Here is a 12955-nt window from a genome sequence, read left to right on the forward strand (position 1 = left end):
CAATTCTCTCCTCTCCTCTTTGTTTCCTCTCTCGTTCTTCTCTTTGTTCTCCCTCATTCCCCTCTCTCTCTCTGTTTCTGCTCTTTGTTTCGGCGTTTGGTCCTTTTAATTCATATCGGGTTGGAAGGAAGGGCATTGTTAGGCTTAGGTCGTGATAATCTTGGTATCAGAGTATCGGTTCTCGGCCGAAGTTGCTAGGTTGGTGCGATGGCGGAAGGAACCCGAATGAAGAACTTTGAGACACAATTGTAGCAAGTTAGCTCAACTATGTCGGAATTCTAGAACATGATTGACTAACTGGAGATTGGGGGTGTACGAAACCATGAAGCGATCATGGCGATGGATTGCAAGTTGGAAAATTCGTTGGAAGGGATGGAACAGAGGCTGGAAGGGTCCATGGCGAGACTGCGAGAAGACATGGGGGGTGCAGATGCAACAATTTATGATTATGTTTACGCACCAAAACACGGTAAGGGTAACTCCAGACTTTCCTCCCCGTGAAAGGGATGAACCAATATTACCGGGAAATAGAATAAATAGGATGGAAGGGACCTCAGAGATTGAGGTAGATCTTGAGGAGGGATTGGAGGGAGTTGTGGGCAGGGGAAGGAATGAGCCTCATAACCATCCTCCGGGGTTTCCCATGCCTCGGATGGAGATATCGATATTTGAAAGGGCTAACCCTCAGTGGTGGTTGAGGAAATGTGAGAGGTTATTCAATTCGCACAACATACCAAGGGGGCAGAGGGTATCGTTAGCCACTACTTACCTCAATGAAGCAGTTGATGCTTGGTTTCAGTGGTGCCTTAGTGTGAGAGATGAGTACACCTGGGAAGAATTCGCTGATAAACTCTATGAGCGCTTTGGGGAAAGGAGTATGGTGGACACTATTAAGGAGTTTAATAAACTAAGGCAAACAGGGAGTGTAGGAGCCTATCAACGTAAGTTTGAGGAACTTAGGTCTTATATGATCGGCCATAATCCCTACCTCTCAAAAGCTTACTTTGTGTCAAGCTTTACGAGTGGTTTGAGTGAAGAGCTACGACCAGTGGTCAAAATGATGAAGCCGCTGACAGTAGAACATGCATATGAGAGTACCCGCTTGCAAGAAATGCTAGTGGAGGCCCTACTTAAGAAACATGGGCAGCAACCAAGGGGAGTGGTTGTAGGAACGTCCAATATGGGAGGAAAGGGCTATAATTGAGGTCCAGTGAAGGGGGGCAGTGGGGTGAAAAATGTGAATGGATCAAGCTCCGTTCCCTTTGGGGAGCAGCTCTGGGAGCAAAGGAGGATTGCTGGCCTTTGCTTTCGATGTGGGGATAAGTACCATCCCAGACATCAATGCAAGAGGCAAATCCTCTTGTTGGAAGGTAGTGAGGAGGATGAACAAGAGGAGACAGAGGAAGAAGAGTGTGGGGATGTTGGAATAGAGGACAATGGAGAGATCTCCATTTATGCATTGAAGGGATTAGCCAACAACAAGATCATCAAAGTGGAGGGGCAATTTAAGGGCAACAATCTCATGATATTAATAGACAGTGAGAGTACCCACATCTTTCTTGATGAAAGCATGGCGAAAAGGCTGAAGTGTCAACTCATAGGGACTTTGCCCTTGAGTGTGATAGTGGCTAATGGCTAAAGGGTGTTCAGCAAATCAACCTGCAATGCCTTTTGTTGAGAGATGCAAGGGGAGAAATTTGAAATAGATTTGAAGCTATTACAGTTGGGTGGCTGTGATGTGGTTTTAGGAGTGGATTGGATGAAAGGGATGAGTTCCATCAGTTTTGATTTTAACCGAATGGAAGTATTTTTTGAGAATGAGGGAAGGAAGATGACATTATCAGTGGGTAGAGAGGTGGGAATGTGCAAGATGATATCAGGGAAAAGATTGTAGAGGGTGATTAAGGGAAAATGGGGTCAGTTGGCACACCTTTTCTCAATTGTGGCAACTGAGGAGGTACAAGGAAATCAAGCATTGCAAGGGTAGATCTATCTAATGGTTAGCGCACCCCAAGGGATGCCAAATCTGATACATCACTTAAACCTCCTTAATAAACTGCTGGTAGAATATGAGGATCTCTTCATTGAACCCCAATCACTTCCTCCTACTCGAATGTTTGACCACTCTATTAATTTAAAACCACACATTGAGCCTGTTAACATTAGAACTTACCGTTACGCTCCAATTCAGAAGAATGAAATCGAGAAAATGGTTAGGGAAATACTTCAACAATCCATCATTAGACCAAGCCAAAGCCCTTTTGCTTCCCCTGTCCTATTGGTTAAAAAGAAGGATGGAACATGGCAATTTTGTGTGGATTACCTCCAATTAAATGCTATGACCATCAAAGATAAATTCCCTATACCCTTGGTAGAAGATCTTTTGGATGAACTACATAATGCCCAATTCTTTTCTAAGCTTGACCTATGCTCGGGTTATCACCAAATTAAAATGAAACCCTAGTATATCCACAAAACAACTTTTAGAACTCACCATGGGCATTTTGAATTCTTGGTGATGCCATTTGGGCTCACCAATGCTCCAGCCACTTTTCAATCTCTTATGAACAGAATTTTTGAACTCTATTTTTGAAAGTTTATATTAGTATTCTTTGATGACATACTCATTTATAGCCTTACTTTTGAACAACATCTACTCCACCTTAGAACTACCCTTGACATCCTCATATTCCATCAGCTTTTTATTAAGAAATCTAAGTGTGCATTTGGTCAAGGGCAAGTGGAATATTTGGGGCACCTTATATCAAAGGGAGGGGTGAGTATCTATCCCTGGAAGGTGGAGGCCATGGTGTCCTGGCCAAGGCCTATTTCGGTGAGAGCCTTAAGGGGATATTTGGGGTTAACAGGGTATTATTGTCGATTCGTGAAGGACTATGGAGTAATTAGCATGCCCTTAACTGAATTGTTGAAGAAATGAAGTTTCAACTGGGGCCCAAGAGCAAAAGAGGCATTTGAGAATTTAAAAGGGGCCATGAGTAGGGTACCAGTGGTAGGACTTCCAGATTTCAATAAGGCTTTTATTCTGGAAACAGATGCAGGTGGAACAGGGATAGGGGCAGTTTTGGTGTAGGAAGGAATGCCTTTAGCATTCTTAAGTCAAGTGTTGGGTCCTAAACACTTAGGGTTCAACATATATGAGAAGGAATTCTTAGTAGTGTTGATGGCTATAGACGAGTGGAGGCACTACTTGGAAGGGGGGGAGATTTATAATCAAAACGGACCATGAAAGTTTGAAGTTCCTGTTACAACAAAAGCTTCGAATGCAGTTTCAAAGGAAGGGGATGGCCAAACTCATGGGATTGGACTACATAATACAATATAGAAAGGGGAAGAAAAATGTAGCCGCTGATGCACTTTCAAGGTGCCATGAAGAAGGAAGTTCTGTAGTTATGACAGTAGTGGTACCCTAGGGAAGAATTGGCGAGAAGCTTGAACCCTTGCTGGAAGGATTGGTGATAGGGGCCTATGAGATGGATGGTATACTTTAAATGGAGGAATGTTGAGATACCAGGGAAGAATAGTGGTTGGAGATAATGCAAACCTCAAAAAGAAGATATTTCAGGCTTACATGAGTCTCCCTTGGGGGGCATTTAGGGGAGCAAAATACTTACTTGAGAGTTAGGCGGATTTTTCATTGGCCAAGGATGAAATTAGAGATTAAGAAGTGGGTGCAAGCATGTGACATTTGTAAGAGATGTAAATTAGAAATGGTAGCCTACCTTGGGTTGCTGCAGCCTTTGCCTATTCCCGAACAAGCTTGGTGTTCGGGAAGCTTGGTCAAGTGTGTCTATGCACTTCGTGGAAGGATTGCCCAAGTCGGAGGGTGAAGACAACATTCTAGTAGTAGTGGACAGATTGACTAAGTTTGCCCATTTCATAGGGTTAACTCATCCCTACTCAGCTCAGGAGGTAGTTGGGGCTTTCTTGGATCGGGTGGTTAAATTACATGGGACTCTTAAGTCCATAATTTCAGATAGAGATAGGATTTTTACCAGTATAGTGTGGTAGGAGTTGATGAGGTCGTTGGGGACAAAATTGAGCATCTCAACTGCTCATCACCCTCAAATGGATAGACAAACTGAGAGGGTGAACCAAAGTCTTGAGACTTACCTAAGATGCATTTTCCTATTACAACCTAAGGAGTGGCACAGATGGCTGGCCTTAGCCCAGTGGTGGTATAATACTTCCCACCACTCCTCAATCAAAATGACCTGATTTGAGGCCTTGTTCGGATACAAATCACCTGTTCTGCCTGCAGTAGGGGAAGGATCCAATGTAGCGTTAGTAGACAATTATTTGCAGCAAAGGAGGGAGGTGACACAGCAACCGAAGCAAGAGTTGGCTTCGGCCCAAAATCGCATGAAGCAATTTGCCGACAGGAGGAGAAGTGAACGAGAGTTTGAAGTAGGGAATGAAGTGTATCTGAGGTTGAGGTACCCTCACCTGAAGTCTATTACCTGGGGAAAGGCAACCAAGCTTAGTCCTAAATACTATGGGCCATTTCCCATAGAAGCTAAGGTGGGAAAGGTGGCATATCACTTGAGGCTGCTTGCAGGGTCACTCATTCACCCTATATTTCATGTTTCGCTCCTAAAAAGGGCAATGGGTGGGCAATCAGTGAGTTCTGCACTACCTACCCTTCCTAAGGAGGCTGGCCAGACAGTGGAACCAGAAGTTATTTTGGAGAGAAGGGTGATATACAAGCATAGGGCTCCTCTCATTCAAGTATTGTTCAGGTGGGAGGGAAGACTCTCAGAAGACAGCACTTGGGAGTACCTTCCAGATCTTCTCAAGCAATTCCCAAGAGCTGCTAGCCTCCTTAACATTTCTTGAGGACAAGAAAATGATTAAGGAGGGGGGAAATGTTACGAGAAGCGCTCTCACCAGAGCTTATTTTAATTTTTGTTGCTTTTTACTGTTGTCTGTTATTTTTACTGCTGTAATCCCTGAAGTAGAAGTTAGTTAAATTACTTTTACTGTTGTAATTCTTAGGGTGGAGGTAGTTACTGCCATGTGCAGGGAAGTTAGAGAATAACAAGTTTGTTAAGGCTGTAGGGCCCACCCTGGCAGGAGAATTTCTTCTCCCAAACGCTGGTGTATATCCTCCTATTCGGAAAAGGGAGGAAGCATATTGGAAATATCAGAATTCTCACAATTCTCTCCTCTTCTCTTTGTTTCCTCACTCATTCTTCTCTCTATTCTCCCCCATTCCTCTCTTTCTCTCTCTGTTTCGGTGTTTGGTCCTTTTAATTCATATCGGATTGGAAGGAAGGGCATTGTCAGGCTCAGGCCATGACATAGGCAGAAATTGAGTATTAAATCAAGGAGAGTTCTGGGCCTCTCGAATGCCCTGTTTTCTTTCGTTCAATTTCATTATGCTTGTAGTTTCTGATCCATACTATCAGTGTTTCATCTTTATACAATCGGTGATTCAATCAAAATTTCAGTAATCCTACCAGTCAAGTTAGGAATGATGTAAATAAAATAGGGTAAATTCCACCTAGACCCCTTGTAGTTTAAATTTAGCATTTGAAGCTTTAAAAAATGAAGTAGTGTTTATAAGTCTGTTATCGACATTAAACTCCAACCAAATGGAAGGGGCTGCTTTAAGAAAAGAAAATAACAGTGACTTCAAATATTAAATTTAAACCATAGGGGGTCTTTGTAAAAATTACCCAAACTAGAGGGCGCCTGGGTGGATTTAACCCTGATCTCAATTTATGTACAGCAATTTGAATATCCATCTGCTTATAATAATTTAAATTTGACGTATTAAGATGTTATACATATTATGTAAGGATTCCGCAGGGTTCCTCCCTCTAAGGCTGTCTTTCCTTTTGTAAACAGGTTTACGAATCTCCACAGACCAAAGGCAGATTGTATCTGCACTTCCGTTGCATCTGGTAGATATACTCACTGTAGGTGATGGAGCACAGGCTCTTCCTGAGTCATCTGGTGGGTTCATTATCGTTAGTAGCACATGAGTATGAATTCTTATTACAGATTCTGGTTTTAAACGCTGAGAGGACGAAATTGAAGCTACCATTGTTTTTTTTTTTTTTCTTTTTTTTTTCTTTTCAGGGATATATATGAAGAATACTCCACTCTCATCAAACAATATTAGCAATCAGGGTAATATGCTACAGGTTAGCTTGTTAAATCTCACCATGTTAATTCATTTCTTTAATTACCCATTTCATATCAATTCTTAAGATTCATAAGCTGCTTCAGGTCCTAATGGCGTTCTTTTAGTTGGCTATACTCTCATTTGTGCCATTTTTTGGTTCTACCTCACATTACCAATGCTCTGTTTCTTTGCTATAGGGGTTCCCACTCCCAAATATATGTTTGGTTAAATTGTATACAAGTTCATATTTTGAAAATGCAAAACGCTATGAAAAATATTTCCATAACAAGTAGTGAAGAACGGAGGATAGGATAGTTTCAAACATCAATTCTTATTTTCCCCTAGAGGTGCTTCACTTCTCATCATAAATGAGAAGAATAAGCTATTTATACCCTCAAATACTGAATGCCAAGTGCTTCCAAATGTTTATTTTGAAGGATAAAGACCGTCTCTTGATTATAACTGCATTCAGTATGTTTATGGCGCTTTCTTGGCTGCCATATTTTCCTGACCTTGAAACTTCTACTTTGTTTTCTTTTATCTTTCTTTATTTTCTGTCCTTGCCATTTGTGTCTTTGCTATCTCCACTGTTCAAGCCAGCTTATAGAAAGTTTTCTCTTACCTGTACCTTTTTGGTTGATTGCAATATTTTCTGCTGTCATATTGTGACCTTCCTTATCATATTGCTTTGATTATGGGGCTCTACCTAACAATTTTATTGTAGGCATCTGGAGCACAAGCAATTGGAAGGGCTGTGGCTTCTCCTTCTGGTTCTACAGTTACAACTTCATTTGACAATACAACGTCACCACTGCCATATGCCAATTCGCCCAGGTCTGGCACAAATATGATGAATACACCTTCTCCTCAGCAACAATCACAGCAGCAACAACAACAGCAACAACAGCAGCATCAGCATCCGCATCAGCATCAGCAGCAAAGACAGAAAATGATGCAATTGCCTCAGCTTCAGCAGCAACTTCTAGCTCAACAGCAATTTAGGCAATCTTCGCTGCCTGGTTCAGGACAAGTACAAAATTCATTGCTTGTGTGCATGCACATTTAAATTCATTAACTCCACCCTGCAGCTGCAAACATGCATATGCATTCTGTGACTATTTTTTCCCAAAACTTTGACATCAATTATTTATCCGACCTAGTGGCATTAAGGCCAATTGGGAGGCACAGGAAGATTTATGGCAGTTTTGGAGACCAGCTGGTGCACTTCAGAGAGGAAGAGGTGATGAGGGTGTCACAAGTTTAGGTGGGGGAGTGTCATGCCCCACCAAATTGATGCACACATTGAAGGATTTAAGGCCTGGAGGTTTATTGGAAGCTTCCAGCATTCTCTAATCCATTGTGGATTTTCTTTGACTCCTCTTGGATGCTCTAGAAGGTTGTCGTGGTTCCTGAGGCTTCTAGAAGGTTCCAGAGGGTTCTACTGTAAATATCTTTGGTTAGTCGTGTATTTATGAAGAATGTTATAGAATTACATCACAACCAGTTATTAGACTTGATCTCCACCATGAAAAATCTGTTGTGAGGTGGGTGCGTGCCTATATAGGAGAAGTCTCATTTTGTGTAATGCATCCTAGGAATAATTGAGTATTCTTGAGTGGATCCAAGAGAGCTTGTCTCACTACTTTTTCTCTATAAACACTTACCTCGTATTCTCAGGCTTCTTGTATTGTCGTTTGCACTTGATAGGTTGACTTAGCACCACTAGAGAGGATTTTGCATGCTAAGTGCCCATCGTTAGATGCTTGGAAGGGGCAAGGCCATGGCACTGACCTGCTTTGATGGATTGACCTAGCAAAGCCCCCAATCCACCTTGTGTTAAAGTCTGTCTTCCCTCTGACCTATTAGTGCTCCCTATTCTTGTCTGCAATCTGCAATGCCAACCTCCCTTCTTTGAGCCCTAGGTCACACGACCCCTTTTTAAGTCTCATTCCAATGCAACAACGTTGACCCCTTGTCCCACATCTCCTCGACTCCTCCCATAAAGGCATTATGTGGTGAGGGATTCCATTTTGACCTCAATGAATCCTGAATGAGGTCCAGTGGCCATTTTACCAAAGCCTTAGCCCATTTGAAGTTTACCATGCTTTATGTCTCTGTATCCATACCCATTAAACCCCCAAGCCTATTCCTGATGACATTTCCAAACAGGCCAAACCCCATAGATATCATTGTAACTCAAATATTCTAGACCACACCTCATTCCAAATCTCATTTTCTTGATGGCGCTAGGATTTTGGGGGACCACAAACTAGTCTAATGAGGTGATTTTTAAACCACCACAAATGAGCTTTCACTCTATTTGCTGCCTTCTCTGTGGAAAGGTGAATAAGAAGTAAAAACAAGAAAAACAACACACTAAGAGTTAATTCCACTAGTTGGGGTCCGTTACGTGGATTTTAGTTCATCAATCATCTTTATATTTGGCCACATCCTTGAAGGTGAATAAGTAGCCTTGCACAAATCCTTTATCCCCATTCCCGTGTGACCTACCTACCTGGTTCTTGAAACACAATAGCTCAAATCCATTGCTTTCATGTAGGGACCCTCCCAGCCTTCCAAGAATTCAGCCAGAGGTTTGCTAAAGTAGATCTCCCCTTCCACAGTGGGCTTTGAGTGAATTACACTGGATTCTTTCCCTTCCTTCCCTATCAAACACCTCCAGTTTCTGCTCTGGCCATGTAGCCAACTTGGCCACGTCCAAGAAGTAGGTTAAATTTTTAGGTCTGCCCGAACATCTCTGTTCTGACAATTCCTGAAAGTATAAGCCAATTTTCTCTAACCCCCTACATTAGCTAGGGGAATATGGATAAAATCCATACCTTCAACTAGGTCACTTGCCACTGCCAAGTATCTGCCTGCCCCAATTCCTTAGGTGCAGAATATTACCCTCCTATTGCCAATGCTGAAAGCATCTCTATTGTCTGATCACCAAGGGGTGGGAAACACTTCCTCTAATACTCTGCAGATTCACAAAAGTTTATTTGCTGACACCTCCAAGGATCTTCTCACCCCCTTTCCTCTTTCTGTCACTGCAAAAATGCCTCCACTTAACCTGAACAATCTTCTTTTCCTCCAACAATTTTCTTCTGTTATATCTCTTTATTTTTCTCTCTTCTTATGTTCAGTAGGACATTGTAGGAAATTTGAAGTTCTTTTTAACTTTGCTGAAGTCCTAGTGAGGGCTGGAAGTTTTGATATTCCAAATGTTTCATATGGTTGGTTAACACAAGTTCCTACAAATATTTCTGGAAGTCTCATCTTTCTGACTCGGTATTGTACTCATTCTCAAACCCATATGCACAGAGACCTCCACATATTCTTTACCAAAATTTTGAAAATTTCCTACTTCTATACCATACATACATACCTAGCTCCTCTATGTAGGCTACAGGAAGTTTACCGATATATTTGTTTCTTATTTCCCCATGTAGGTGCCTCAACTGTATCTATGTTCTGTAACATTTATGTGCTGATCCTCTTTTCCATGCAAAACAGCTGTCCTAACTGAATTTGAAATATTGTTTTTACAGAATCAGCTGGGGCAGCTGCATGATTTGCAGGGGTCGGCTCAGCAGAAATTTCAATCGGTAACTGTTCATACTGTTTTATTACTACCACTGGAACATATATTGTGCAAAAAGTAGAAATACAATTAGGTATACAAGGGGCAGGGGTGAGGTTATGTTTCTTTATCTTTTATCTGTCTATTCAGTATCATGTGCCTTTGCTTCATAGCAGAAAATCTGCTGGTACCTGTTTTGGCTGCAAAGTTAGTGTTATATAATGCTGCTGTTCTAGTATGTGTACTTTGAGATCTTGAGGGCCCAAAAGTGTTGGTTGCTGCTGTGTTGATAGAGTGTGAAATTTGAGAGCTGTGATGGTTACATTTTAATGATCACAGTGTTGTCACTTGCAGTCATGGCGGTGGACAGGGCTATTGTGGTTTCTATGCCCCCATAAGTTGCAAAAGATTTCCTGTTTAGCACCCAGTTCTTTTCTGTTTTGTTGGTTGTTAGTTTTGTCCTTTCATTTGCATTTCATTTGTTGGCAACTTGTAATTACTGAATCAGTCAATATTTGAAAGAACTGAAAATGTGCTATTGTCAGGTTAACTTTTTAGTTACATTACCAGTTACTTTTACGTCCCTTGTTCATTCATATTATCTTATTCATGTATTAATATTGACATCATTGAATTAAATTGTTGACATGTTTTGTGATTATTTTAGGTGCTATAATTTCTTTCCATAATTTCAATTAGATGTCACTGCAAAAATGATTAATCTCAGAATTTAAGAATTGGTTGACACGGGGGAAGAGCTATTATCTTTGGTTAAGAGAAATGAATATTGCAAATGTTGGAATGTTTTTACACTTGGATTGATTAGTTCCAGACTTTGAAACACAGGGGTCCACTTACATCTCTAGCTCTGCGATCAAGTCCAAATTTCTCAGTCTCCCATTTTCCAACATCTGGCAAATGTGGAATCTCGTATATATAAGTACTCCCTCATGTGTATGAGAAGTAAAGGATTGCAGCTTAAACTAGAGTCTCATAATATGCCCATAAATTGCATGCTTTTGGTTTGTTTATGCTTCTGTATTCTTTTAAGCTTTCTCTATTAATTGCTTGGTCAATACCATCCATTTTCCAGCTACATGGTCAGCATCAAATGCAATTCTCTCAACCATTAGGGACCCAGCAATTCCAGGGTAGGCAGCTGCCTACTGGACCAGTTCAGCATGGCATTGGTCAAAGCCAGATCAACCAAGGGACTCAGTTGAATCGTCATTTGAGCCAGTTTTCTAGCCCTGCCAATAGTGCATTGTTCAATGCTGCTCAGGGTACTCCAAATACCCAAATGGTATATTTGTTTAATTCTATTGTTTTCAATTTCTTTCTCAATTCATTTTTGTTCCTTGAGATTGATATATATTTGCAGTTGCATAAACAATAAATTTGACAAGGTATAATGAATGCTAAGTACTTTTTACATGAGCAGATAACTAGAATAAACTCTTAGGTTCTTATATTTTCCGGTTCTTTATTTCCTTTCTGGTTTCTTGTTGCTTGCTCAGAGGAGCTATTTCCTTTGTTGGGTTTTTTTTCTAAATAAATTTTAGCCGATATAACATTTCCTGATATTTAAGACTTTTTCTAAAGTTAATAGTTTTCCTTAGAATTATCTTATAAATGGTAGTTTTGTGAGGTCAACTTTACAACTTCTTGTGATCCCACACCCAATTTTCAGGGTTTTAACCTTAAAGTTGTTCAGTTATGTTGTTTCTGAGTATTGGCTATAATTAGTTCTAAAGGGAATTGGCTGTATTTATACATCGCGGTATAGCTACCTTGCCAACCCATAATGTTCCATTTACCTCATATTACGTAGTGGTAAGTAAGTTCAAGAAACTAGAAATCGGTTTGAGAATTTAGTTAAGTAATTGCCGAATCGATGGAAATGAGTACCCCGGAATGTAAATATCTAAGGAAAAAGGTAGTCATTAACGAGCGTCTTGAGACGGGATTTATGACACTGAAAGTAATCGGAACAGAGACAGTTTTCGGTACAACTAATTTTCATCTTGGAAAACCGAATGATCATAAGGGATGTAATGCTTGAGATTTTTAGACTCAAATACTTGAGGAAATATGATATTTCAAGGGATTGGGGAAGTCTGGAGACAAAAGTTCAATTTTTGAGTCAGGGGCAAAATTGTAATTTTTGAGGTTCGGATAAAAGTGTAATTTACCTAAAAACTAGGGATATTAGCGTAATTAATTTTTTTTTAGGGACTAAAATGCGATTAAAATTCGGCCCCGAGACCAGGTTGAAAAGGGTCTATATGCAATTACCTGAAAGGTTTGGGCCAAAGTGTAATTTTTGGAACTTCGCGATTGGATCATTAGGTAACAAATTGGGTCAACTAACCATTATAAGACTCATGATGACCCTTGAGGTGGAAGATAAGACTTATGATGACCTTGCAAGGTGGCAACGCATGATTGGTTATGGAAGTTTACTTATCCTCCAAGTTTGCTAAGTCACCAAGGCAAGTGCTCGTGATGATGCATAATGACTCCCGTGAGGTGGCAGATAAGATTCATAATCACCCTACAAGGTGACGGCATATGATTGGCCATTTGAAGATAAAACTCATGATGGTTTTAGAGATAAGATTTGATTGGAAAGATTTGTTATGATTACTACTCAATCCTAGCACTATAAATAGCATGCTCGTGGCCAAGAGTTTTCTCATTCAAAGTTGTGGTAAATTCGTGCTAGATGAGAGAGATTTGAGCTTAGTGGATTGAGGGCTTTTGTTCCTAGAGAAGAAGAAGCATGTAAAACACACGCGAGGCAGAGCACTTAGGCAGCGTGTGAGGGTGTGTGAGGAGGTAGTTTGGTCAAAAGACTTGAGAATTTGCACGAAAATTGAGGCGTTTTGAGTTCGTTCGAGGTGAGTGTTCGTACCTACATAAAACTTGGTTTTGACTTGTGAGTGGTTTGATCCAACACTTGGTTTTAACTTATTACAAATGTTTTGACTTGTGAGTGTTCCTACCTACATAAAACTTGGTTTTGACTTGTCAGTGGTTCGATCCAACACTTGGTTTTAGCTTATTACAAATGTTTTGACTTGTGAGTGTTCCTACCTACATAAAACTTGGTTTTGACTTGTGAGTGGTTCTACCCTTAAACTTGGTTTTGATTTTACCTAAACTTGATTTGGTTACATGGAAAGGGTTTTGTTGCATGTGAATGGTTTAACTTGTGATAGTTG

General features: G+C 40.6%; 1 protein-coding gene across 6 annotated transcripts in view; it reads left to right on the forward strand.

Annotated features, from left to right (window-relative positions):
- The window catches only part of LOC127794397 (mediator of RNA polymerase II transcription subunit 8), a 52553-nt gene that overhangs the window by 24281 nt on the left and 15317 nt on the right, over positions 1 to 12955 (forward strand). For all 6 annotated transcript variants that reach the window (XM_052325436.1, XM_052325433.1, XM_052325439.1 and 3 more), the window contains exons 5-9: positions 5869 to 5976; positions 6103 to 6167; positions 6873 to 7178; positions 9700 to 9756; positions 10825 to 11034. In XM_052325436.1, coding sequence (XP_052181396.1) covers positions 5869 to 5976; positions 6103 to 6167; positions 6873 to 7178; positions 9700 to 9756; positions 10825 to 11034 — 746 coding nt within the window. The remainder of the gene's footprint in view (positions 1 to 5868; positions 5977 to 6102; positions 6168 to 6872; positions 7179 to 9699; positions 9757 to 10824; positions 11035 to 12955) is intronic.

This window comes from Diospyros lotus, chromosome 2 (genome assembly GCF_014633365.1).
Source record: "Diospyros lotus cultivar Yz01 chromosome 2, ASM1463336v1, whole genome shotgun sequence".
NCBI classification, from domain to species: domain Eukaryota; kingdom Viridiplantae; phylum Streptophyta; class Magnoliopsida; order Ericales; family Ebenaceae; genus Diospyros; species Diospyros lotus.